Source organism: Heloderma suspectum, chromosome 2 (genome assembly GCF_057233095.1).
Source record: "Heloderma suspectum isolate Gila_16-S chromosome 2, 16-S_ref, whole genome shotgun sequence".
NCBI lineage: Eukaryota > Metazoa > Chordata > Lepidosauria > Squamata > Helodermatidae > Heloderma > Heloderma suspectum.
The window spans coordinates 254,872,904-254,900,408 of NC_139459.1; the positions used below are offsets into that span (position 1 = coordinate 254,872,904).

The 27,505-nt window shown below is 43.5% G+C and overlaps 2 protein-coding genes and 1 long non-coding RNA gene across 10 annotated transcripts in view; 1 reads left to right on the forward strand and 2 right to left on the reverse strand.

The window, feature by feature from the left end:
• Window positions 1–535: 535 nt before the first annotated feature.
• Window positions 536–22,037, reverse strand: RNF14 (ring finger protein 14). 7 transcript variants are annotated; one of them, XM_084838797.1, is made up of 9 exons: window positions 21,808–21,991; window positions 19,619–19,740; window positions 18,995–19,157; window positions 17,076–17,227; window positions 15,604–16,116; window positions 14,362–14,590; window positions 11,843–12,015; window positions 6,126–6,256; window positions 536–2,095 (listed from the first exon to the last, which is right to left on the reverse strand). In XM_084838797.1, exons 3-9 carry the CDS (start codon window positions 19,146–19,148, stop codon window positions 2,032–2,034), a joined length of 1,416 nt encoding a protein of 471 aa, XP_084694923.1. In that variant the 5' UTR covers window positions 19,149–19,157; window positions 19,619–19,740; window positions 21,808–21,991; the 3' UTR covers window positions 536–2,031. The 7 variants fall into 7 exon arrangements, with proteins under 7 accessions (XP_084694923.1, XP_084694919.1, XP_084694922.1 ...); XM_084838793.1 differs by having other exon boundaries at window positions 19,544–19,740; window positions 21,808–21,935; XM_084838796.1 differs by having other exon boundaries at window positions 19,544–19,712; window positions 21,808–21,842.
• On the forward strand, window positions 21,880–25,980 carry LOC146354410 (uncharacterized). The gene is made up of 3 exons (XR_014788386.1): window positions 21,880–22,279; window positions 23,492–23,601; window positions 25,280–25,980. It is a non-coding gene; the product is annotated as an uncharacterized LOC146354410 (long non-coding RNA).
• Window positions 25,555–27,505, reverse strand: part of HSPA4 (heat shock protein family A (Hsp70) member 4) — a 33,223-nt gene continuing 31,272 nt past the window's right edge. For both annotated transcript variants that reach the window (XM_084838791.1, XM_084838790.1), the window contains exon 19: window positions 25,555–27,353. In XM_084838791.1, coding sequence (XP_084694917.1) covers window positions 27,147–27,353 — 207 coding nt within the window. In that variant the 3' untranslated portion in view covers window positions 25,555–27,146. The remainder of the gene's footprint in view (window positions 27,354–27,505) is intronic.

The following is a 27,505-nucleotide window of genomic DNA, read 5'->3' on the forward strand; positions in this document are numbered from 1 at the left end:
TTGCTAAGGCATTGCCTTACTACAAATAGAGCTTCTGAGGGATGCAGAAAGAGGATTGTTTTCCATTGCTGTCCTCTCCCTTCCCTCCTTGCCCTCTGTCTCTTACACAAGCCTAATAGCAAGTCCAACTGGAAACACATGGACTTGCTATACCAGTGCTTAAAAGATGCTCCCTCGCTTCGAGCTTGTGGCCTTAATTTTGAAGTGGTACCTTTCCCCTAGAAAGCCCTACATCAGGGGTTGGCAAACGTCCCACTGAGGGCTCAGTTCCCTTGGGCATAATCTGTTAAGGGTCTCAAGATGGTGGTGGGTGGGACTGGAGCGAAAAGTCAGTAGGGCCATCCCCTCTTCCTCCCCACTCAGCAGGCTGCCAGAGAGAGAGGACCTGCTCTTTCCAGAGGTCTGCACTGATTTCCAAACGCGAGGCCTTTCCCCATGGTGGCACTCTGACTTGAATGCACTCCCCTAGAGGTATTAATGAGGTGCTTATACTCCTGTTTAGGTAACAGACGGAGACTTGTTTTGACTGTTGATATGGTAGCTGCTAAGGGTTATGCATTTAGAGTTGGTTTAATTGGCTTTTTTTTTTGGAGGGGGTTGTTTCAAAATGGTTAGGAGGGGTATAAATGTTCTACGTAAAACTAGAGGACTTAAGCCTTGGCACCTTCTAGCTCCTCTCACTTTCATAGCTGGCTCCACCCCCAAGGAGGCCAGCCATGCTGCACTGAGCCACTTATGGTCAAGTGAAAGAGAGGGTTAGAGACCAGGAACCGTCATCTAGAGAATGCTGTGATTGCTGAAAGGGATGCCACGGAAGGGGCCTAAAAAGTGCTGCTAATGAAATTACCAAACTGTGCCGGTTTTACATGAGCAAAGATCAGTGCAAACTGATACTAAAACAAATGGTGAACTAACAGTAAGACAGTGAAAATGTAGAGCTTGGATATCTTACATCACCTACAACACATCACCTTTTCAGGAAGGCATCTGCAGGAAGTAAGTTTCCAGAACTGTCTGAAGGAAGACAGTTCCATGGGACCATTCTTTCTCTGCCCTGCCAGCTACAGGAGTTAAATGGTGAGGGCTCAGCGCACAAGGCTTTTCGGGAAGAACCTGAGGATAAGGGAATCCTACTTACTTGTTACCATCTCAAATATGTATGTAGGAGGTGGATGAAACTAGTTTATGAAATGGTAAGCGGCTCTGTTGTAATGCTGTGGCAGGAGGTGAGAACGCTGCTGTTCTCCTTCCCCAGGCTTCTGATAAGGTGCAGGGCCAGTTGTTCACGCCTGTGGCAAGTTACCACTAAATGGTTGCCTGCATTCATTAGTGGGGGTTTTATAAACACGAAAGCTATTTCAGAGCATTTGTTGGCCTTGGATAGGGTGAACTAGCATGATGGGAAAAACATATACACTGTTAGGTAGTACTTCAGAAACGTGTATATCAGGAGTCAAAATAATAATTTCAACCACCTTCCATGTTGGAAAATCTGCTTCAGCAGGTGAGCCCTAAGGTTCCATGAAAAGAGGCATTCAGATACAACATGCTTGCACCAGAATATGTTCATAGGCCTGGGATGGGGTCTCCCCCTCTTGGAACAGATGCTAGCGTGAACAAGGCGGTGTTTTTGCAGCATAGGAACAGCTAGGAATTTCTGGGTGTGTACAAATGTACATTTATACCACCACTTGCTCCTTAGGCAAGGGTAAAGAATGAGTTGGCTGTATTCCACCACTTTCTACTTGTACCTGGATCAGTTTTAGTGGAAATAGGGCCATTTATAAGGAGCACGTTGTAAAAATGTAATGCATTTGCTCAATTTTTCAGTGCTCTGCTATTTGAAAATGAAAAGACCTTTGATCACCTCATAAGGTTGAAGGCTTCTAGTGGCAGCAAACAAAAGCAGTTCTATAAGCATCTTGAAGTGTTTGTGTCTTATCTGCCAGTGTTCAAAACAAGCTTGAACAGAGCATGCATGGCACAACTTCATTTCTGATGGCTTTCTTAGCTTTTGATACTGGGTAGGGACTAGTCCTCCTCTTCCTCCTCTTCATCCCAGAAGCCACCAACATTTTGCATAGCTTGAAATAGCCTGAGACACACAAGGAAACAACTGAGTTAGGAACTAGAAAACCATCCACATTTGCCAACATGTAACAAGTTGTGCACACTGAAGTTTAACTCGCACTTTCAATCCTACTGGCCCTTTCTTCCTACTGATAACCCATTCATACAAGCAGCAGAATTAAGTGGAAAAGCTTTTCTCTGGAAAGTTGCATGACTGAACACTTCCACCCCAAATGAAATGGGAGGAAATCCAGGCCATAGGAAGATATCATGTAAGAAAGAAGGCTGGCTAGATTCCATCTCCCTGCCATTCGAGTTTACTATATGCAGGGACTGCATATTTGTAGTGATTAATTTACATTTATTATTATTATTATTATTATTATTATTATTATGTTGTGGTGAAGGGGCTTGCGTAACTCAGTGAAGCCATAAGCTATGCCGTGCAGGGCCACCCAAGACGGACAGGTCATGGCAGAGAGTTCTGACAAAATGTGGTCCACTGGAGAAGGAAATGGCAACCCACTCCAGTATTCTTGCCAAGAAAACCCCATGGAACGTATCACAAGGCTAAAAGAGATGACGCCGGAAGATGAGCCCCTCAGGTCGGAAGGTGTCCAATATGCTACTGGGGAAGAGCAGAGGGTATTTCCAAGTAGCGCCAGAAAGAGTGAAGCGGCTGGGCCAAACCCGAAAGGACACTCAGCTGTGGATGTGTCTGGCGGTGAAAAGAAAATCCGATGCTGTAAAGAACAATATTGTTTAGGAACCTGGAATGTCAGATCAATGAATCAAGGTAAGCTGGAGGTGGTCAAACATGAGATGGCAAGATTGAACATCGACATCTTGGGAATCAGCGAACTCAAATGGACAGGCATGGGCGAATTTAATTCAGGTGACCATCATATCTACTATTGTGGGCAAGAATCCCTTAGAAGAAATGGAGTAGCACTCATAGTCAACAAAAGGGTGGGAAAAGCAGTACTGGGGTACAATCTTAAAAATGATAGAATGATCTCAGTACGAATCCAAGGCAAACCATTCAACATCACAGTAATTCAAGTCTATGCCCCAACCACTGAGGCCGAAGAAGCTGAGGTTGATCGGTTCTATGAAGACCTACAACACCTTCTAGAACTAACACCAAAAAAAGATGTCCTCTTCATCATAGGGGATTGGAATGCTAAAGTAGGAAGTCAAGAAATCACCGGGATAACAGGCAGGCATGGCCTTGGTGTACAAAATGAAGCAGGACAAAAGCTAATAGAGTTTTGCCAAGAGAACACGCTGATCATAGCAAACACTCTTTTCCAACAGCACAAGAGGCGACTCTACACATGGACGTCACCAGATGGTCAATATCGAAATCAGATTGATTATGTCCTTTGCAGCCAAAGATGGAGAAGCTCCATACAGTCAGTAAAAACAAGACCTGGAGCTGACTGTGGCTCAGATCATGAGCTGCTTCTTGCAAAATTTCGGCTTAAATTGAAGAACGTCGGGAAAACCACTAAACCGTTCAGGTATGACCTCAATCATATCCCTGATGAATATACAGTGGAGGTGAGGAATAGATTTCAGGGATTAGACCTGATAGACAGAGTGCCTGAGGAACTATGGACGGAGGTCCGTAACATTGTTCAGGAGGCAGCAACGAAATCCGTCCCAAAGAAAAAGAAATGCAAGAAAGCCAAGTGGCTGTCTGATGAGGCTTTACAAGTAGCTCACAAAAGAAGGGAAGCGAAAAGCAAGGGAGAAAGGGGAAGATATACCCAACTGAATGCAGAGTTCCAGAGAATAGCAAGGAGAGACAAGAAGGCCTTCTTAAATGAACAATGCAAAGAAATTGAGGAAAACAACAGAATGGGAAAGACTAGAGATCTCTTCAAGAAAATTGGAGATGTCAAGGGAACGTTTTGTGCAAAGACGGGCATGATAAAGGACAAAGAAGGCAGGGACCTAACAGAAGCAGATGAGATTAAGAAGAGGTGGCAAGAATACACAGAAGAACTATACAGGAAAGATCTGAATGTCCCTGATAGCCATGATAGTGCGGTCACTGAACTTGAGCCGGACATCCTCGAGAGTGAAGTCAAGTGGGCCTTAGGAAGCATTAGTAACAACAAAGCTAGCGGAGATGACAGTATTCCAGCTGAGCTATTTAAAATCCTAAAAGATGATGCTGTTAAAGTGCTGCATTCAATATGCCAACAAATCTGGAACACTCAACAGTGGCCACAAGACTGGAAAAGGTCAGTTTACATTCCAATTCCAAAGAAGGGCAACGCCAAAGAGTGTTCAAACTACCGCACAATTGCGCTCATTTCACATGCCAGCAAGGTGATGCTCAAAATCCTACAAGCTAGGCTTCAGCAGTATGCGAACCGAGAACTACCGGAAGTACAAGCTGGGTTTCGAAGAGGCAGAGGAACTAGAGATCAAATCGCCAACATTCGCTGCATCATGGAGAAAGCAAGAGAATTCCAGAAAAACGTCTATTTCTGCTTCATTGACTATGCTAAAGCCTTTGATTGTGTGGATCACAACAAACTGTGGCAAATTCTTAAAGTGATGGGAGTACCAGACCACCTTACCTGTCTCCTGAGAAACCTGTACGAGGGTCAAGAAGCAACAGTAAGAACCAGAGATGGAACAACCGATTGGTTCAAAATTGGGAAAGGAGTACGACAAGGCTGCATATTGTCACCCTGCTTATTTAACTTATATGCAGAGTACATCATGAGAAATGCCGGGTTGGATGAATCAGAGGTCGGAATTAAGATTGCTGGGAGAATTATCAACAACCTCCGATATGCAGACGATACCACCCTAATGGCAGAAAGCGAAGAGGATCTCAAGAGCCTCTTGTTGAGGGTGAAAGAGGAGAGTGCAAAAGCTGGTTTGAAACTCAACATTAAAAAAACTAAGATCATGTCATCTGGCCCTATCACTTCCTGGCATATAGAAGGGGAAGAAATGGAAGCAGTGACAGATTTTACTTTCTTGGGCTCCAAGATCACCACAGATGGTGACTGTAGCCATGAAATTAAAAGACGCTTGCTCCTTGGGAGGAAAGCTATGGCCAACCTAGACAGCATAGTAAGAAGCAGAGACATCACCTTGCCGACAAAGGTCCGTCTAATCAAAGCTATGGTTTTCCCAGTAGTAATGTATGGCTGTGAGAGCTGGACTATAAGGAAGGCTGAGCGCCGAAGAATTGATGCTTTCGAACTGTGGTGCTGGAGAAGACTCTTACGAGTCCCCTGGACTGCAAGGAGGTCAAATCAGTCCATCCTAAAGGAAATCAACCCTGACTGCTCATTGGAAGGACAGATACTGAAGCTGAAGCTCCAATATTTTGGCCACCTAATGCGAAGAGAAAACTCCCTGGAAAAGACCCTGATGCTGGGAAAGACTGAAGGCAAAAGGAGAAGGGGACGGCAGAGGATGAGATGGCTAGATAGCATCACGGATGCAACGAATATGAACTTGAGCACGCTCCGGGAGAGAGCGCAGGACAGGAAGGCCTGGCGTGCTATGGTCCATGGGGTCACGAAGAGTCGGACACGACTGAACGACTGAACAACAACAATAAATATATTATTCTGTGTTTGTGTGTTTGTATGGACATATTTCAATGCAATAAAAAAGAACATGTGGAATATAACATTTTAAAATCTGTCAAAACAGTTTTCACAATTTAATGATTTTGAACTTTTCAACATTATGGCTCATCCTGCTTGCAAAAAGAAACTTAACACCTATCCCAGACGTTTTGTGAAAATACACACTATGAATTAGCCAGCACTGCAGCTAGAGTTTGGCGAAATCTCTAAATTTAAAAGCAACTAGCATATTCACTCACTGTTTTGCTACATCTCAAATGATAACCGCAATATGTGGTTGTGTTTTGATTATCCTACTATTCCTAAAGCTTGAACAGAGAATTCGTGCTAACTATTTTCTAGATTTGAGCCCCTGGTAACACAAGTAAATACATCCCAATGTGCAGATGAAGTATTTTTTGTCTTTCAGTATTATATAACTATACATACCGATTAAAGCATGGGGAGGCTGGATCATTAAAGTGCCTGTATGGGTTTGCCCGTGACAGAGAACCCATACAAATCCAACAGAAGTACTGCATGCAAGCAGTGCATGTCATCTTGTTACAGCCATCTAATTTCTGACAATGGAGAGAGGAAGACAAACAGATCAGCAAACAACTTCAAGAATCAATTGTGCCTTACGCAACAGAAAAACAGCTCTAGCCAGCATCAGCCATTTGCACTGAAATCTGCATTTTATCACAATTGCTCACTGGAATTCTAGAAAAAAGCCACTCTGTTCCTTTGAGAGCTATTCATACACATAGATGATGATCATCTCAGGGTCAAACTACACATACATTAAAGACACAGCATGGAGCTCTATTTTTATTTTACCCAGAAATGCATACGCAGGTTTCTTTCCTCCCTTCGCATGACCTCTGGTAACAGTGAGCAGCAGTTAAAGAAATCCCTATTGGCATCCATTAGTGATTTGTGAATGGTCACTGTAACAATTTTACACACATTTAAGCTTTAATGTAGTTGTCAGAGTCTGTACTTTTGGCATTTCATTTCACCCTGACCGCACTGCTTACAATTTCCACCCCCTCTACAGCCAAATCAAGGGACATCCTCCTTATCAATACATTTTTACCATGGGGATAGGCAGTGACCAATTCCAGCCACTCCCAACACATGATTCTTAGATCTGAACAGAGCATTTCCCCACAGCACTACAAAGCTCTCCCACCTCAGTATTGGAAGAGGCCAAGACAAGGGTTTCCAGTGCCACTGCACCCACAAGGCCAGGCTGAAGCACCCACCAATCTATTTTCCCCATCTGTTCACTGCATTCACTTGCACAGAGGGAAAAAGTTATCCTTGCCAAAAACAGCTGGAGGAGGGGGAAGTCCACACCCCACCAAGCGAACAGGGGGAGCAAACAGGAGTTGGCCAGGGGAGGTGCAGTGGTAGAAGAGACAAAGGAGACTGGGCTGCAGGAAGCCCAGGGGGCTGTCCATTTTCCTTCTGAGAGGTTGTGAGCTCACCAGGTGGTAGAGGAAACAAAGGAGACAGAGGCAAAGAGGTAAGTGGGTTGCAGGAAGCCCAGGGGGCTGCCCTTTATCCTTCTGAGTGGCTGTGAGCTCACCAAGTGCTCCTGAGAGCTCCAACTGAATTGAGCGTGTGTCGCCTGAGTACTCCCAGCAGCTGTAGGCAGGAAGCTTCAGCCTGTTTCTCGCCTCCCAGCTAAGCAGAGGAGAGCAGAGGAAGCTGGTCCAGGGACTACAGAAGCAAGCAAGCTCCCAGAGAGCAAGTGATCAGAGCGAGCGGACGGGGAGCAAACAGGAGTTGGCCAGGGGAGTTCGGCAGGGGAGGTCAAGGGGGAGGCCCCTAACATTTTTTTAAAATTATTTTTCTTGTAACACACACTTCCACACCAGAGGGACTCTGATTTTAAACTCTAGTGAGTAGAGGAACAGGCACAGACTAGTCTAGAACAATCAGAAAGCTAGACACAAAAAGGGAAAAGAGGCTATGGAAGGACAAGACTCTCCAGTGATGGTGACCTGCAAAGTTTGTGTAATATTTGTTTTCTTGCCTGAAAACAAGATGGCCTACACCTGCAACGGTGGAACTACAGCAGCAAAGTGAAGACCAGAAGCTTGAAGAGCAGCAGCAAGCTGAGGCAGAAGTGGGAAATGCTGAGGTGAGGAAAAATGTAGTAGAGGATACTCCTTGGAAAAGGGTGACAGTTAGGAGAAGAAGAACTAGACACTACTCTGCACCAGTGGAAGCAGTGGAGCTGTGGAACAGATTCCAGGTACTTGAGGATGAGACTGGAGAACAACCTGCAGAGGAGGAATTATAGGGGAACCTGCATGAGAGTGAGCAAGAGGCTGAAGGTCAGTAAAGCAGAGGCGATGAAACCCAGGCCTACAACAAGAATAAGAGAAGAGTAGTAGTAGTGGGAGACTCCTTGCTGTGTGGGATCAAGACCTAAGAATGTTGCGAAGACCCATGGACTCGCCAGGTATGTTGTTTCCCAGGAGGACGGATTAGAGACGTGACTGAAAGGTTGCCTGCACTCCTAAAGCCCACTGACAGATATCCCTTCTCATCCATGTGGGAACAAATGATACCGCCAAGCGGAGCTACCAAGAAATCACGTCAGACTTTGAAGCTTTCGGAAGGAAACTCAAGAACTTGGGGCCCCGATGGTTTTCTCATCCATCCTTCCAGCTGTTAGAAGAGGGATAGAAAGGGAAAGAAAAATACTCCAGGTGAATGACTGGCTATGAAGGTGGTGCCGATGAGAGAGATTTGGATTCTGGGACCACGGGCTATACTTCCTGGAAGATGGGCTGTTGGCAAGGGATGGGTTGCACCTCATAAAGGCTGGGAAGAATGTGTTTGGCCACAGCATGAAGAACTTAATCAGGAGGGCTTTAATCTGAATCCTTCGAGGAAGGGAGATGTAAAGTTGGAGGTAACAATGGATGAAGGTTCATGCACTGCAACGGAGAGAACAGCTCTAATAGCGCCCATTAATAGTCTTCAGACACATGTAGGAAGAAAGCCAGACTATGAAGCGCATGGGCTTCGAGGTCTATATACTAATGCCCAGAGTATGGGAAACAAACAGAACAAACTTGAACTCTTAATTCAAGAGGGAAATTATGACTTGATAGGTGTAACTGAGACTTGGTGGGATGATTCTCATGACTGGAATATAGCAAGTGAAGGATGTAACTTGTGCAAAAAGAACAGGAAAAACAGAAAGGGGGGTGGGGTTGCACTGTATGTGAAAAATACATTATCTCTGCACAGAAATACAGGAGGATGAGCTTGGTAGCCCCATCGAGAGCATCTGGATCAAAATAAATGGAGCAAAGAATAAAAGGACCATGGTGGTTGGAGTCTACTACCGGCCACCCAATCAAGGAGAAGACAAGGATGAAACTTTTGAAAAGCAAATAGCCAATGTTTCAAGAAAGCATGATGTAGTAGTAATGGGGGACTTCAATTTCCCCGATATTTGTTGGGAGACAAATTCTGCAAAACATGGCCCCTCCAGGAAATTCCTGACTTGTGTGTCAGATAACTTCCTCCTACAGAAAGTAGAGGAAGGAACTAGAGGATCAGCTATCCTTGACTTGATCCTAACCAACGGGGATGACTTAGTGGATCAAGTAGCAGTTACAAGAACTCTGGAGGAAAGCGACCATGTTATAATTGAGGTCTTGGTTCTAAGGGAAGAAAAGCCGAGTGTAGTCAAACGTGTACCCTGGATTTTAGGAAAGCTGATTTTAATAAACTCAGAACAATGATCAGTAAGGTCCCATGGCAAGCAACTCTAATAAGAAAAGGAGTCCAAGATGGGTGGGAGCTTTAAAAAAAGGAAATTCTCAAGGCACAATTACAAACCATTCCAACAAGAAGAAAAGGTGGAAGACAACAGAAGAAGCCAATGTGGCTTCACAAAAAGCTAAGAGATGACCTGAAAAAAAAAAAAAACACATATAGGAAGTGGAAAGAAGGCCAAGCAACAAAGGAAGAGTACAGGCAGGTAGCACAGAATTGCAGGGATGGCGTCAGGAAGGCTACAGCTGAGAACGAGCTGAGGTTAGCGAGGGATGCTAAAAGCAACAAAAAGGCTTTCTTCATCTATGTGCACAGTAAAAGACAGAGGAAAGAAATGGTTGTTCAGCTATTAAATAAGGATGGCAAAACGATAACAGATGACAAAGAAAAGGCAGAGGTGCTCAATTCCTACTTTGGCCCAGTCTTCTCCCAAAAGAAGGTCTATGACCTCCCTGGCAAAGGCGAAGTACAGGCTGAAGGAGCAGGATTGCAGCCTGGGATCGATAGGCATATGGTCAAGGAACACCTAATTACTTTGAATGAGTTCAAATCTCCAGGGCCACATGAACTGCATCCTAGAGTAATAAAGGAACTGGCAGAATAACTCTCAGAACCGCTGTCTATTCTCTTTGAGAAATCATGGAGGATGGGTGAAGTGCCAGATGACTGGAGGAGGGCTAATGTCCCTATCTTCAAAAAGGGTAAAAAGGAGGGACCTGGGAACTACAGACCAGTCAGTCTGACATCAATCCCTGGGAAAATTCTGGAGCAGATGATAAAGCAGTCCATCTGTAAGCACCTTGAAAACAATGCAGTGATTACTCGAAGCCAACATGGATTTGTCAAGAACAAATCCTGCCAGATGAATCTGATCTCATTTTTTGCGGGCCGTGGGAATGCTGTAGACATAATATACCTCAACTTCAGCAAAGCTTTCAACAAAGTGCCCCATGATATCCTGATGAGCAAACTAGCTCAAAGTGGGCTAGATGAAACAACGATCCGGTGGATCCACAGGTGGCTACAGAATCGGACTCAAAGAGTGCTTATCCATGGGATCTTCTCAAACTGGGGAGAGGTAACAAGCAGGGTACCGCAGGACTCAGTCCTGGGCCCAGTGCTCTTCAACATTTTTATTAATGACTTGGAGGAGGAGGTGCAGGGAATGCTGAAAGAAAATTCAAAGTGATCTTGATAGGCTGCAGCGCTGGGCAGAAAACAACAGAATGACGTTTAATAGGAATAAATGCCAAGTTCTGCACCTAGGAAAAGAAACCAAATGCACAGTTACAAGATGGGGGATACATGGCTCAACAACATTACAAGCAAGAAGGATCTTGGAATTATTGTCCATCACAAGCTGAATATGAGCCAACAATGGGATGTGGCTGCAAAAAAGGCTAATGCTCTTTTGGGCTGCATTAATAGAAGCATAGCTTCCAAATCCCGGGAAGTACTAGTTCCCCTCTACTCAGCACTGGTTAGGCCTCATCTGGAGTACTGTGTCCAGTTCTGGGCACCACATTTTAAGAAGGATGCAGACGAACTGGAGAGGGTTCAGAGGAGGGCAACAAAGATGATCAGGGGACTGGAAACAAAGCCCTATGAAGAGAGACTGAAAGAACTGGGCATGTTTAGTCTTGAGAAGAGAAAACTGAGGGGAGATATGATAGTGCTTTTCAAGTACTTGAAAGGCTGTCACAGAGAGGAAAGCCAGGGTCTCTTCTTGATCATCCCAGAGTGCAGGACACGGAATAATGGGCTCAAGTTACAGGAAGCCAGATTCCGGCTGAACATCAGGAAAAACTTCCTGACTGTTAGAGCAATATGACAATGGAACCAATTACCTCCAATGGAGGCATTCAAGACAAGGCTGGACAGCCATCTTTCAGGGATGCTCTGACCTGGATTCCTGCATTGAGCAGGGGGTTGGACTCGATGGCCTTGTAGGCCCCTTCCAACCCTACTATTCTATGATTCTATGAATGCAAAACAGGATATACAACAGTACATTTTTGTAAAATAGTCTAAAGCAGGAAAATATAGATTTAGAACAGTAGTTTTTACCTCATGAGGAAATGTTCAGAGGCACATTCAATTGCCAACAGAATAGGAAGTGACTCTCTTCTACTTAGCAGCTCCTTTTAGAACTGCAAAAAAGAATTTGCTAGGAGGGGTCCCAGCTTTTGATCCCAACAGTAATTTTTTTCTAGAAAAGTATTTGATCATAAATGGATCTGTGCATGGCACACAAAGCAGAATCAAAGTTCTAAATTACTCGCCCATGAGTAGCTGAATTAGTATCCAGAGAGAATAAATATTCATTTGTCTCAAGTCCACTCCCTCTGCCCTGATCTCACCTCTATAGGAGTTCCACAGTAAGGACATGATTTGGAGTTCTTTTCTAGCCATTCTCTACTTTCCATCTCCTCCAGAGCCTTTTGAATCACTCTTTTCCCATAGCGTTGCTCTAAAAACTTTTTTGTGGTCTCATCTGCTTCAAGGTACTCATTCCGCAAATCCACTAACTTCTCTAAGGGAAATAAAGGAACAAAGAGTAAAATGCATCAGGCCTTCTAAAACCATATTATATAAATATGCCTTACAGTACAATTCAATGGCACTTACTCTCAGATAAGTGGGTACAGGATTGCAGTGTACCTTTAGTTCTTAAACAAAACAAATGCCATTACTAGTCAATCTTGTATATGTATCCTATACAGAACAATAGGGGCTATGAAGCAGTCTTATGGGCTGGAACATTTCCCATCCCCCACCCCCAAAATTAATTCAAAAAGTGCCAGTGTAGGTACTAAGTGAAGTACTTATCTTACAGAAAAACTGATTTTACAACAGAACATCAGAGTTATCTTCTTCATTATTTTTTAGCTGATAAGCCCTTTTCCTTCTACGCTTTATAGCAGGGGTATCCAACGCAACACCCATAGGTGCCCACCACTGTGCCTGCAAGGCCAGGCTAAGGTGCCCATCAAGCTATTTCCCCCCTCTCTAAGTGAACTGAGCAATTCCATTCACTTGCACCGAAGGAAAAAAGTCATCGGGGGTGAGGGGAATTCACCCCCCACCAAGGATTCCTGGGGACCAGGGTCCTTGTGAGGGTGATGTTCGCCGCTACCCCCCTTCCAGCTGATTTTCAGCAGGGTTTTTCCCCCCTGTCCCTATCAGTGCCAATGGAGTAATTGATCCATTGGCTTTAATAGGGATAGGAAAAGCCTCGCTGCTGGAGGGGGGACAAGTCCGCCCCACATCAAGGACCCTTGGGGCAACAGAGTCCTTGGTTGGGTGACCTACACCCACCCAGCTGATTTTCGGCAGAGGGTCTTTTCTCACCCATACAAATGAATGGAGAAATTGTTTCATTCACTTGCATGGGGACAGAGTGAGAGAGAAAGCAAGAGGGAAAGCAGAACCAGAAAGAAAGAGAGACCAGAGAGAGAGAGAGAGAGAGAGAGAGAAAGAGGAGCCAGAGATCAAGAAAGAAAGAAAGAAAGAAAGAAAGAAAGAAAGAAAGAAAGAAAGAAAGAAAGAACTGTCACTTGAGGCACAGGTGAACTCAGTGGCACGGAGCACTTTTTATCAGCTTAGGCTGGTATACCAACTACGCCCTTATCTGGACAGAGATAGCCTAGCTACAGTGATCCATGCTTTGATAACTTCTCATCTGGATTACTGCAATGCGTTATACGTGGGGCTGCCTTTGAAAACGGTCCGGAAACTTCAGCTGGTCCAAAATAGGGCAGCAAGATTGTTAACAGGGACTGGCCTGCGAGCTCATATTACGCCAGTACTTTTCCAGCTGCACTGGCTGCCAGTCCATTTCCGGGCCCGATTCAAAGTGCTGGTGTTAACATTCAAAGCCCTTAACGGCTTGGGACCAGGTTACCTGAAGGATCGCCTCCTCCCATATGTGCCTGCCCGGACCTTAAGATCATCATCAGCGGCCCTTCTCCGTGAGCCCCTGCCAAAGGAAGTGAGGCGGGTGGCTACTAGGAGGAGGGCTTTTTCTGTTGTGGCACCCCGGCTCTGGAATGAGCTCCCTAGTGAGGTTCGCCTGGCGCCTACATTGTACTCCTTTCGGCGCCAGGTGAAGACCTTTTTATTTTCCCAGGCATTTTAGCTTTCTAAATTTTTATCTTTGCTGTTTTAAATCTGTATTTTAAACTCCTGTACTGCTGCTAGGTTTTATTGTGGTTGTATTGTTATATTGTGGTTTTAATGTTCTATATATTTTAAATTGTTTTATTGTGTGCTGTTTGGTTTTAATTTTTGTGAACCGCCCAGAGAGCTTCGGCTATTGGGCGGTATAGAAATGAAATAAATAAATAAAGACAGACAGACAGACGAGACAGAAGGAAGGAAGGAAGGAAGGAAGGAAGGAAGGAGACAGAGAAGAGACAACAGGGAAGGAAGAACGGACGGAGGAGGGTGGAAGGGAAGGAGCATCAGAGTATGTAGCACTCTCCCATTCTGCAGGATGGGAGGGGGGCTCTCCCAACATTTTTGTGATTGGCCCTCCAGCCGCCTACAGCAGCTAATTTGTGGTAGTGCCCAAGGCATTTTTTCAAAATACCAAATGTGCATATGGGCCCCCCAAAATTGGAGACCCCTGCTTTATAGGCAGTACTTCCTCCCCTACTGGGCTGAAGAGGTAAAATGTTTGGTAAGAGAACAAAAAAGACAAGAGGCAAATGTGATGGAGGAAGGCTGTAGAGTTAGCTGCATCCCTAGAGAATTTCACTTTAGTTCTCCTGTGACCATGATATCCTTGAACAGGATATCCTTTGCCTACATCAGTAGTTGTAGCATTTATCATCTAAACACTCCAGCATGAAAAATCTTTTTCTTGTGTTCAACTCACCTGCAGTTACTTTACAGGGGGAGACACCATGGTAAGTCATCTTACACAATGTACAAAAAGCATAATTACACCTGGAACAGATGCCCATTGTGCAACATGGTTCCTGCATCACTGGTGTTTGGCAGCAGGGGCGTGGGCAATACACTACATCTGCCATCAGATCCAAGCTTGACTGAAGCAGTAGACGATCATAACGTGCAAATAGTTGCTCTTCCACCAGCTCCTTTACCTGAAAGAAAAGGGATCAATACAATATAGCATTGGTGAATTTTGATTATTAGAAAATGAGGAAGCCCACAATGGCTGCCTGTGTCCTAGCAACATTTATCCCACAGTGCACTGATGGAAACTACCAGGAAGGTTTTTTTTAAGTGTGAAAGTATTAATCAGATGCTCTCTCCTTAGATGTATTGCCTTATCATAGAAACTTCAGCGAGCAGTGTTGGCTCTCAGTTCATATCCTAACCTGAAATTTACTACTTTTGATCATCAGTACTGAGTTTGCCTATTTCTATGTGTTTAACATATCCAAGGTCCAGGCATTCCAGATGGCATCAAAGATTCACAGTAAGTTCCAGGCAGCACACTCCTTCCAGTTTAGTGAGCACTTCTATTGCAGCCATCTACCCAATCACCCACTACAGAAAACTAGAAGCATACACTTAGGTTTGTGTTTAAATCAAGCACAAAGTGATTCCACAAAACATTAAATATTAAGGAATATGCTTCACTTCTGCAGGATGAAGAAAACACCCTGCTGTTTTATGAAGCACATTTAGTGTTATTGATACCCCTGTCCTTTACAACCACAATTGTTTTGTAAGCAAGTGGCCAGTTTTGAAGGCTGGGCTTTCCTCTCTGGGGAACCTCTATCTATTTTTGAGCTCTCAAGATGGCACTGGACTTAAACTGTATGGGGAGTATCCAAGGGAACCACTCTGTCTCCATTGCTTCCATTGCACTCGCAGGACCCACCTCATGCACAACATGAGCTTTGGCACAAAGGGCTTTGGCACTTGTAAAAATAACCCTGTAAACGAATGGAAACACTTGTTTCTGGATCAGGACAGACCAGTAGAGCTCCCTTCTACAAGCTCTACCGAACTGCCTCATTCTGGAAATGAGTATTTTAGAACACCAAAGCCCCATTGTACAAGCTGTGGGTCCTGCAAGCACACAGGGTCAATACAATACTCCTCTGTGCTTCTTTGAAGGGACTGCCCACAAACAGATTTTCTTTACCTGCCCAGGAGTAGCAACAGAAGGACATTTGGGCTCCGGACAATTCAGGCAGTGGACCTGCCCATCTTTGATTTGAATTTCAAAGTAGTCCTTTAAGCAGGCCTTGCAGTACACATGCCTGCAGTCTGTAAAGTACATACATTCACTTCCCAGCTTTTCAGAAAAACAGATATTACACATGTACATTTTACTGTTGAAGCACTTTTCTCTTTGGGCCCTATCAAAGTCTAGAATTTCCCTAATCAGGTTGGACAGAGACTCAACATCCTGCACAGCTCTTGCATCGAGGGCTTCTTCCTGTGCTGCTGCAGCACCTGGTACACTGTAGCAAGCTTCCTCTTCGTTAATCCTGTTTTGTTCTTTTCCTTGTTCACATATCTTTGGCACATATGGGGAAGTGATGTTGAGATATGCAAGTGTTTCTTCTTTCAGAAACTGCATCCAGGCAAACAAGACCACACAGCCTCTGGTTTCTTCCCATAAGTTGTCTAAGTGCTTGCAAAGAGCAGTGAGCTAAAAGAGAGAGAAAATAACAGTGGTAGAAGAACATCTTCCACAACCCCTGGGGCAATCATACTATGCGAAGAGGAAAAAAAGGAGCACATTCTCAGTGCTATTCTCTTTATTGTTATTTACAGCTTAACACTATGGACAATTAATCTTTCCTTCCACAGGAGCAATAATCTTCAGCAATAAGACATCCTTCTTTTAACTAGCATGCACAAATTATCCTTCTAGCTTTTACAAATGGATAAAGAGAATCACTTCACTAGCACTGGGTACATGGGCCTTTTTTTCTTTCTCTTCAGCTATCAGGTGTTGTCCCCCGCCCTGGCCCTTCACTCTCTACAATCATACTATGACCTGGTTAGCATGATCAAAATAAGCCACTGTGGCATATTTAAATCACAGCACGTGCCGGGTGCGTACAGGTCACTATTTTCATAATCAATGGCTGGTCGTAGCTTGTCGCATTGTCCAAACCCAGATGGCATGGGTTATTAGAGCGGGGAAACAACCCTCAAATAACCCCAAAACATCCCATGATGCAAACTGACCCTATATCTTTTAAGACAGTGTCAGATTTCAAAATTAGGATACAATTATTAAAATAAAGGTGCTCTAATATAAATTTCTCAAAAGAAATGGGAGAAATTCATACCCTGATTCAGAACATGCTTATTTCAACATAACTTGTTACTTGCGTGCATGACTGCTCTCTTTCAGCCCAATCCTAAAAGCAAATACATTTTTACTCAAAAGCAAAATTCTATTGTGTTGAATAGAACACACTTCCTAGCAAGTATGCTTGGAACTCTAGCTTATTTTCCCTTTTAATTATTAAGCTTCTTGTAAGTAGTCTTCCATTGGCTGCATCCTGAGTTACAATCAACCGGAGTGTTAATTATATAAAAAAAAATACGTTTAGCATTCTGGACAACTACATGAAGTGTTAAAGATTTGTGCCAAACCTGAGCCCGGGACAGCCACTTGCTACTGAGAGTGAACACTGGCGGGGAGGTTGATGGGTAGTCTGCTGGGAACTCAAAATTCAGCACAATAGGAGGTAAAAAGCAAACCGTGCATTCAAATTTGCTGTTCTGAAGATTCTCTGTCAGGTTGTCTGAAACGAAATAAATCCGATGCTCTAAGGGAGATGCAAGCGTACAGTTATTTTATGTAACTGTTTGATATGATTTCCATAAGCATTTCCTTCATTTGAAAAAATTATATTATAATTGGTTCACCAAGAGCACTGGTCCAATTCAGACATCTTCAGCTAGCAGGAAGTGCCACGGGCTTGCTTGTTTGCTCCCAAGATGGATGCTGATTCCCTCCTCCATTCCCTGTCTCTCAGTAACCATGGCATGCCATGATGTCAGGCAAACCAACACTCTGTAATTATTATGGTTATCATTCTTTGTTGGCATCAAACCAGTGCAAGATCAGACATGTCTGGGGTTTGGAACCCCGTGTATGGATTGCCTGGGTTAGATATGCCAGGAATCCCAAGTCCCTTCCCCTGTGTTCAGAGCCATGGAGATAGCAAAGGGGAAACCACATTGATGAGGATATCAGTCACAGTGGTAGTGTTTAGTTTTGGACTGTTCTGGAATTACATAGAGCCTATAGCTACTGACCATCAGCTATATGATTTCTGAAGTGTAACCATTAAACTTTTGCTGTGGGATTCCCTGCAATAAAGAAATCTCACTGATTTAGGTTTCCGGTGTCAGAATGGGGCCATAGCTCAGTGTGACAGAGCACATGCTTTGCATGCAAAAGGTCCCAAGTTCGATCCCCAGCTTTTCCAGGTAGGGCGAGGAAAAATTTCTGCCTGAAACCCTGGAGAGCCGCTGTCAGTCAGTGTCGACAATACTGGGCTAGATGGGCCAACGGTCTGACTGAGTATGAGGCAGCTTCCTATGTTCCTAATGCCTGAGTGTGTGTTCTGGAGGGATCGGGAAACCTGACAGTAATCTGGGAAATAAAAAAAAACATGGTAGCAAAGAAACAGGCAGAGATGAAGGTAAGAACTCCCTGAGGGCTGGCAACTGTTCATGTACAAAATGTTCTAACACCTTTCTGCCCCACCTGGGTATCTGTGTCATCAACAAGACTTGACATCAGATATGTGGCCATAAGCTGTTCCAATGTCATTGCAACTGGATGCAGTACAGAAGAATCTAGCCTCTTCTGGCTCACACAAAGCTATGTCAGGGCAGGCCACTCTGTAACCCATCATAGCTACATATATGTTTCAGATCAGCCAACATTAAAAATATTTCAATTTGCCGTTTATTCCAAAGACCTTCCAGCCCTCCATACTATACCTATCCTTACCCCCTCCAATACACACACAGATCTTACTCTGACTTACATCTTTACTGTTTTCAAAAGTTTAAAACATTTGAAGAAGTACAGACTAGACCATCCTGCTGAGGTCATTTTATTTTGAAGCCTGATCTCTTGGTACAAGCAGGCCACAATCTCACACAATCTGATTCTTTGTCGGTAAAACATACAACACATCTAGCGCTTACAGGATTCACATTTTAGCGGCCCAGCATCTAGCACAAGCCCCTCACCAAACCTGTGCAAAAAATGCATTATGTGATCGGGCCTGTATCATGCACCCCCAGGATCTATCTTTGGGTGTGGCACAGCAATCTGATCACACCTCACATTCTCAAGACAGGGCGGGCGGGGGGGAGCTTTTGCCACACCGTGTGTAGAATATGCACACTGGGCCACTGTGTGAACCAGCTCCTACATCTTGGGGGAGGGGAACATGAATTAAAACATTTGGAACATATGGCAGTACTACAAACAATTTCAAAAAGTATCCCCGCCACCATCACCCCCCAAAAAACAACAACCCTGGACTCACCACTCACAGATATGTTGAAGTTTTGAGGCAGGTCAACAGAGATTCTAGTTTCTCCTCCCTGTACAGACTGTGCTCTCTTGAATTCATCTTCATCATAAATACTTGCCAAAGCAAGAAGCTCATCCTCCTGAGCTTCTTTGTCCTCTGAAGACATTTAAAGTTCCTGTGAATGATGAATATATCCCCAGAGAAAGTTAGGTGGACCACTATAATTAGAACTGTCTATTAGAACATTGATTCAGATGATACCTATGTAAGCTGCAGACAGATAAACCATGGTTTATCTTTACAGGAATGAGCAGCAGCAGGCCCCAGGTTTGTGAACCCCCCCTCTCTTCCTCCAGTACAGCTGGGAGGTGGTGTCTGGAAATGTCCATTTCCATTTTAAGCGAAATGCCATTAAGTATTAAGTCTGAACGCAGGCAAACTGCAGTTAATCTTTAACTATGGTTAGTTGAGACAGACAATTTCAAACCACAGTTTATGAAGCCAGCTTGTTTCAACAAACATAATTAAGATTATCCATAGTTTAGGGTTTGGGCAACACACGTTCATTGAAATCAAAAGCTTCCGATCTCCTCCTTGGCAGGCACACTGGAGGAGTGGAGAGGGGAGAGTGTTTACTCCTGCTTCCAGTTTCTTCCTCATTCTTTGTTTTCCCGTGATGTTGAATTTTGTATTGCAAACGCTTCCGGACGGGGATCTGTCCTCTTGTATTCTGTAAAACGCCAGGCACACCAATGATGCTATATAAATAATTTAAAAATAATGGTAGTGTCGTGATCTTTTCTAAAAGGGCATATGTAAAAGATATGTTCTTCCATTTAAATATTTTTCTTTCTCTAGTTACACACAAGAATACACAAGTCACTCTAATGCATAACGTGGCTGAGTTTCGTGTTTGTGAGAAACACCATAAGCAGAAATTACTAGTCAGTCATATTAGTAAGGCCTGAACATCAACCTTGTTTATTCTCTGAATAACCAGGGCAGGAGACACACAAGGGTGTTTTTTTTTTTTGCTGAAGACAAGGACAGTGGTGACTTATGTTGCCTATACAGGGTCAATGAGGCATAATATTTATTTTCTGTAGAAAAAGGAATAAAAAAATCAACATCCTCTCCCCATTTAAAAAATGTTTATTATACCCTGCTAAAGTACACCAATAGCATGCCTGGTGTCTACTTTCAGTTCCAGAATAAGAATTATTGAATTTAGTGAGGCTCCACCCTACTCAATTTGACTAGTTTATATGATATCACAGTATGACACCCAAGTTGAGATATTAACAGAAAACATTTTTATCTACACAAAGAATGCAGGAAATACAGGTGTAACATAAGGCAAGAGAACCTACTGCAAACGTCTGTCCCATGTCAAAAGATGTTAGGGGCAAAGCATCCCTCACAAATGCCTACCCAGATTCTAAAAGGCCATTTGATTAAAAGGGAACTTCACAATTTCCCTTAACTGCTCATAAATTTCTTAAATGGTTATTCATATGATTGTGCAAAGCCTTCCCTCAACTGCAGTTGGTCTCAACTGCAAGAAGCACCATCTCCCCTTGAGTAGTATAGCATGGAGAGCTCAGTCTCTGAAGATTTAAGTTTTAAGAACACAAAAAAGGTCAAAGACAGGAAAGAAGCAGCATCATTTTGTTATTGGTCCGATCACAGGCAATATCCATTTGGTACTGGTGACACTCAAGTGACAGCCATCCATGTAAGGCTTGGAATGGCAACAGAAACAACAGCGGGGAGTTAAAATGGGCATGAAAAATACTGCTGCCTTCTTGCTAGAAAAACTTGATTGCACTGCAACTGGCCTCGGGAAAGCTACCTGGAAGATGTCCCATAATAAGTGAGGACTGCCCCCCTTTTGTTGTCAGAAAGGTCATAGATTCATAGGGTTGGAAGACTACAAGACCATCGAGTCCAACCCCCTGCTCATTGCAGAAAGCCTGATTCCCAGGCAGTCTCCCATCCAACTAACCAGGGTTGACCCTACTTACCTTCTGAGATCAGATGAGATCAGGTGCATCCAGCCCTTTCAACACACACCTTTTAAAACTGGTCTTTTAAAATTACCTTGAGTGTTTTTGTAGTTTTAACATTTTAAAATGATTTTATTGATTGTTCTCCTTTGCTGTGAACTGCCTTGATGGCTTTTAGTAGAAAAGCAGTGTGAGTGCGTATGTGTATTTTATATATATATATATATATATACACACACACATAATACAATAAGCTCCATATAGTAGCAATCATGATAATGGCAACGTTCGGAACGGCCCCAAGCTTTTCCCGATGGCCAAGATACATCGACAGGTGTTGCAAAGCATCAGTTCATCCCTATCTTTGGGAACAGCTTCTCACTGAGCCAGGTCAGCGCCCCTACGCACAGCCTTCCCCAACCTGGTGCCCTCCAGACGTTTTGGACTACAACTCCCAGCATTCCTGACCACAGGCCATGCTGGCTGGTGCTGAAGGGAGTTGCAGTCCGAAGCTGAGGAAGGGTACCCTAGGCTGTACTGAGCTGCCCATCACGTCAAGCACCACAGAGCCACAAAACCTCGCGCAGCGCAGCGCACCCCCGGTGCACAAGGCCCCTCCGTGCTGAATGCTCTAATCCGCCCTGACGCGCCTCTCCTACTGCCAAACCCCGTCGCTCGGTGCACCTCCCCCGCGGCACTACGGGGCTCCCCTTGCGCTGACGCCGGCCTTCCTGTCCTCCGCCCCGCTTGCTTCTACCCGCCACAGAACTGACGGCCGCCCCCCGCCCGGGCCCGCGCACCCATCAGCCCGTCACTCACCAAGCAAAGCAGCCCCTCCCTCGAGCCGCTCGAGTGTTCCAGCGTCGGCGACGAGTTCCGGCATGAGCTCCTAGAGCGGAAAGGAAAGAGCGGGGAGAGGGCGAAGTCATGCGCGCCCCTCGGCTTCCGGTGTGATCCGGGAGCGCCGTGTCACGCTGCTCGCGGGTGGAAGCTCGCCGTGCGCGCGAGGGAGTTCGTACCGCACCGCGCCGCCCCGCCCGTTTGCGCGCGGCCCAGCGCTGCGTTTGGGGGCCGAAGGGCGGTGCCGGTGGTTCGCGGAAGCGATGTGGTTAAATGGAGCCTGGCTTTGTTTCAGTGCGGGCGGCGGCGCCGCCGACTGTTTTGAGCACGAATGGGCGTTGATTTCAAGCGTAGCGGACAAACGGGCACCGTTAGGGAATTTAGGTTACTTGAAATATATGAGCATCCTGTTACGCAATTGTTCTACTGTCCCTCTGCATCTTGATAACGTGTGAGTACGGAGATCTGGCTCTGTGACGTTGCATTTCGCCAATAAAGAAGGAATAGGCGAGCCTTTATTAGAGGGCTGGCGTAAGCCGCTGCCCTGATCGTCACCGTCTTCCTCCCCCGCCCAAGCTGGAGATCATTACAAGAGGCCTGCAAGCCGTCCATCCACCCAAATATGCCCTATGGGGGTGACTGCATTACCTCACAGGTTTACCGCGAGTCACTCACACAAACGAATGTGTAATGGGGATAATACCATTGGACTAAATGGTAGGAGTGGCATAAGCCACTATTTCCCAACAGTTACCTTCTGTAATATGCCCGTGTCGTTACTCTCTCTCACCCACCTATTTGCAAAATGGGAACAATGATATTGGACAGTTTATCCTAGCGCCGGAAACAGACCATCAGTATTTTTTCATTCAAAATTAACATTCCCTGCCCACCACGGATACCATCGAGATTTGGAAAAGCGTAACAGATGCAGCAGAGTTATGCGTGAAGGAAATATGTCTAGGGTAGTGGAAATAAGCATGTGTTGTAATGCATTGCAAGGAAAGCAGAAAAGATGAGACATCAGATAGCACTATTTCTTCAAGGGACCAGTAAAGCAACAAGATATTTTGTTTAAATGCTTTTCACAGTTTGATAATATTACACAATCAAAACTTGGATTTGCCCTAAGAAATTTGAGGAATGCTATGTATGCATAAATGCTACATATGAAATACACAAAATCATCACTAGAATTCAGCGTGAGAAAGTAAAGGGTTGTATTTAATGGTGTATTCAGTCAGTGAAACCAGGAATCCCCCCGCCCTCCAGCAACACCCCAGGTGCTCTCATCTCCAGAGGACTAGAAAAAACCCTGGAGCAGATGTTTAGGATGGGGGGAGGAGAGAGGGAGAAAGTCCTGTCAGACTAGCACAATTTTGGATTTAACCCATATAAATTTGCAGCTTTAGGAAGCTGTGTGAATCATTTACTAAAAATCACAGTGTATGGCAAATAGAATGAAAATCAGAGCATACTGCTAATCACATTAAGACAAAAAGATTAAATATATCAGAAGAAAGAAACTAGCTACAGAAGCTGTTGGATGATGTGAGTTAAAGGATAATGGGATTGCAGAGAAGCTGAATCAGTTCTTTGCATCTGTCCATAGCAGGAGGTGTAGGGCAGATACCTGTGACTGAAAATGAATTGACATTTTCAGGAAGGGAGTGTGAAGAACTGAAGCAAATAGTGGTGGCAAGGTTGTTGTGAGGATAAAATGGAGAGGAGGACCACGTGAGCCACTTTGGGTTCCGCGGAAGAGGAAAAAAGGTGAGATGATAAGTTCTAGACCTTATTAACAAATTGAAAACAAATTGCTACTAACACTATAGAAATACAAACAAGTGGCAATGTGAACCAAGCAAAAAGTCTGAGTAGTTGATGTCCTTATTCAGGAAATATATAGTAAGCTTGAGGAAGCTGATGTTAATATGCATCTTGAGGCTTATTTTCTAGTTCTCAAAACTAAGTTAAATTCTGTCAAACAGCTAGTAACAGCTACAATTATATGTTATGCGCACACACGTTTTACTGGGATGGACAGATAGAAAAGTAGAAATTCCAAATGTTCTCTGGGCTTACTGGAATGAGGCAGAGGAATTAAGTGTGTGTGATAGGCTCCTTTAAAAAAGGAAACAGTACCCCCAAAAGTCAAATGGAAAAAATGTATATTATAGTAAATACCATACAATCTGGGAACAGAGCTATTTAAAAGGAAACTCAAACTTAATTGCAAGTGCACTCATATTGAAGATTTGGCAAATTATGTACCAGAGCTAACACCTTTAGGAATAAAATTCAGGAAGACCCAATTAGAATCAACATGGAATGTGAAAACCTGCAAGTGAGCAACATGAAGACCTCAAAATCAGACCTGCAAAGCACTAAGAAGTCATGATCTAATGATGAAACAGAACCCGTTTGTGCAGAAATGAAACTGCTGCAGCAGTCCAATGCTACTTGAGGGAAGGTTTTGGCTATTATGGCATCAAGAGACATGAGAAAATGTATTTTTCTTTAAGTGATGTTTTCATTCTCTTATACACTATGAGTAGGTGCGTGGAGGAAGCAATTACAGCAGAGAACCAAAACACAGGCCACCAGTCACTTGGAGATCAATTGTAGAGTTGCAGTGTTGAAGTTTATTTCAGCTTCAGGTCTCCTGAGGCATTATTTTACAATTTGCAGCAGCAACTATTACGTGCTTTTGAAGATTGGATAGTAGATACAACAATCTTAGGAATAAGCCAAAAAGGGGAAGCTTAAGTAGGCCAAACCAATCTCCAATTCCATCAATCAGACTTGAGTGTTTTACTTCCACTGATTTTACATTAGGCCTTTGTTCATTTAGAATGAGAAGGGGGCAGAAACTGGAATGCTCAATTTCTGTTGTGAGGGAGGGGAAGGGATTCAGAAGGGAGATGAAGCTTTGTGTAATACTCATAATTAACAGGTATGCAGAAATGAGACGCTGTGCTGGCTGCAGACCAGTGCCACTTGACTACTGGAAGCTCCGTTTAGATCTGATTTTTTAAGCCTTCAGCTTGGTATTTACTATGCAGTCCCCTCATTGCCCTATTACTTGTAGTGTGGTAGGTGATGACTAGATACTAGAATTGCCCACAGGATTTTCTCCAGGGTTTCACTGGAACTACTGCATTCCACCAATCCTGTACCTAGAAACAATTCTAGGAAGGCCAGCTGCTTTTTTGCTCCTCCAGCTATCAAAAGCAGCATCATGAAATTAACATGCTATGCCTAAACAGCATGTTAGGTGTTTTCCACTTTAAATATTTTTTAGTTTCTTCTATTGCTGAATGTAAAGGAGTTTCCCCACCCCACCTCAACACTTCTATTGCCTTTACCAGAACCCTTTGTTTACATTCCCACTTGTTCCATGTCTTGACATTTCTTTTCCCACACTGATTCCTTTCTTCATTCTACACAGTTCAGCCCCATCTCCCATTTTCAAGTACCTGAAGCATCCTCAGAAAGAACATGTGCTATTTAAGTCTAATCTGACACACAAAACTCATACATGAACATGGTAAGTAGCTTATCAGTTTATATAAATGTATTTCACATTAATACAGCTGGCACAGAGCCCTTCCTCTTGTACTGTGTAATAGTTATTTCATACAAAGAATCATACAATCCTTGGATTTAAGTTAACTAGCACTGAAATGCTTTTCAGAAGAAATAAAAGCTGACAAAACACTGGGGCTTGATAGAGGTAAAGCATTTATTTCATTAGAAGGAAGGGTTGTAGCTGTCCTTAACAGGCAGCAGTTGATGAACAGGTAGAAAAAACAGCAGCAATAATATTCTGAGTTGTCATTTAGACTCAAGGTATTCTTTGGAGTCTCTTCCAACCCATTAGCACTGATTTTTGTCTTGACTGAAAAGCTGAGGGTTTATGGAGGTAAGACAGCATTTTTGCATGTGTAGAACAAAATAGTTCTTTGAAACTTCAGTACACCATCAGTACTGTGAATATTAAGCACTTAATCGAATCCAAGCACTAGGTTAAGATCTAAACTAAAAGCTATAATGCAGAACAAAGATTGTATAACCCATGTATGATTGTAGGATGTGACAGATTCAAGGATGTAGTTTTCTTAAACAAGTCCACTTCAGGTTGGGGTGTGTGTGTGTGTATGTAAAGAGGAGCTACTGCAGAAGGAATATTCTGTATTTTTCTTTTCCAATCTCTCCAGAATTTGATGTCCTTCACCCATAATCAACAGTTTAAACAATCCAGTACAATCCAGTGCATTTATTTCTTGCAATGTGTATGGATGTTTCCATTTTGATTTCAACACATACAAGTTTATAACAATTATCGATACTAGAAGAAAGCACAGCCGAAGTGTAGAGGAGCGCATGAGAAAACTGCCAGACTTGTTCTTTTGTTGGAAGTTAAAGATGAGCACTTCCAAATATAGGAAGCAAATATTCTCTTCAAGGTTAGCAACTAATCAGAATCATCCATAAATGCAGACAGATAGCAGTATATCCTCTTTTTTTCCCTACAAGCAACTACTTAAACTAGAGACAGAAATTTACACAGCTTTTTATATAGTTGGGGAGAATTTACCATATCTGCATCTAATGGCAGGTTTTAGGTATATATTGGCTACACTGCATATCAGATAAGACAATTTGACAGAATGCCCAGGACATTAATATTCATTATGGAGTGTGGACATGAACTGGAAAAAGCACTCCAGCCGTTTCAATTTTTTCCATTTAGCACAAACATGTAATCTGAACCATGGTGCCATATATCTCACATAACTATGAATATTACAATGTGAAATGAATTAAACTTCCAGCTAGAAAACATGCCATTGTTGTTTTTGCAATTGCAGAAGGATCACAAACTGGTACTTTTATTATGCTCTTGTGCAGTAAAACCAGAGCTTCTGTCAATAGATACTTATAATGCAGCTGCTGCAATCCACAATAGCAACTTAGTGGGAGATTAAAAGAACAAGATGATCTTCCAGTTGCTCTCACTTTTCTTTTAAAAATGGGACTCACAGCAGGAATAGGATTAAACTGAAGGGTCAGCTATGACTTTCTGCAAATCTAATAGTTACCAGGGGCTTCTAATGTCATATGGCAAAAGACTGAACTTATCCAACTGAAAAGTTCACTACCGAAGAGTTAAGATGCTTCATACTGACCAACCCCATCCCAAAAGCACCCGATGAGAAAGCTGCAGTTCTCACTTGGCTTGCATTTATATTCAGAACATAAGGTTGACAACTTAAAGCTTTATTGTAGTTCCTAATACAAACAAGAGCTGGAATTCAATCAATGTCCATTTCAGGAAGTTTCTTCTCTGTAGATGTTTGGGCTGTTGGATCAGTACTCTGTTCAGCAGTCTTAGACTCTCTAGTGCCATCGCCCTGGCCTTCTACTGGACCATTTTGTTCTCCTGATTTTTGATCCTCTTTTGGAGGTTCCACCTTGGGTTTGGGTTTGGTGACTACAGGATTACACATGTTTATCAGTTCCTAAAATAAACATGTTAGAAATCATTAAAACTTTAAGAAATAAGTACTACATTAATAGATTGCTGTCCAATAGGTTCTTAAAGAAACAGATGAAAGCATATGTGCATGGACAAACTGAGTTGAGAATAGCCCATGACCTCTTCCATACATGT

Bases quoted from the DNA above. Each gene is read 5' to 3' on its own strand.
- RNF14 (XM_084838795.1), bottom strand. From the start codon at position 19,148: ATGTCTTCAGAGGACAAAGAAGCTCAGGAGGATGAGCTTCTTGCTTTG. The intron at 14,591-15,603 runs GTAAAGAAAATC...CTTTTCTTTCAG, and splicing joins CTGTTGCTACTCCTGGGCAG to GTAAAGGAGCTGGTGGAAGA. The intron at 2,096-6,125 runs GTATGTATAGTT...TGTGTGTCTCAG, and splicing joins GCCTCCCCATGCTTTAATCG to GCTATTTCAAGCTATGCAAA.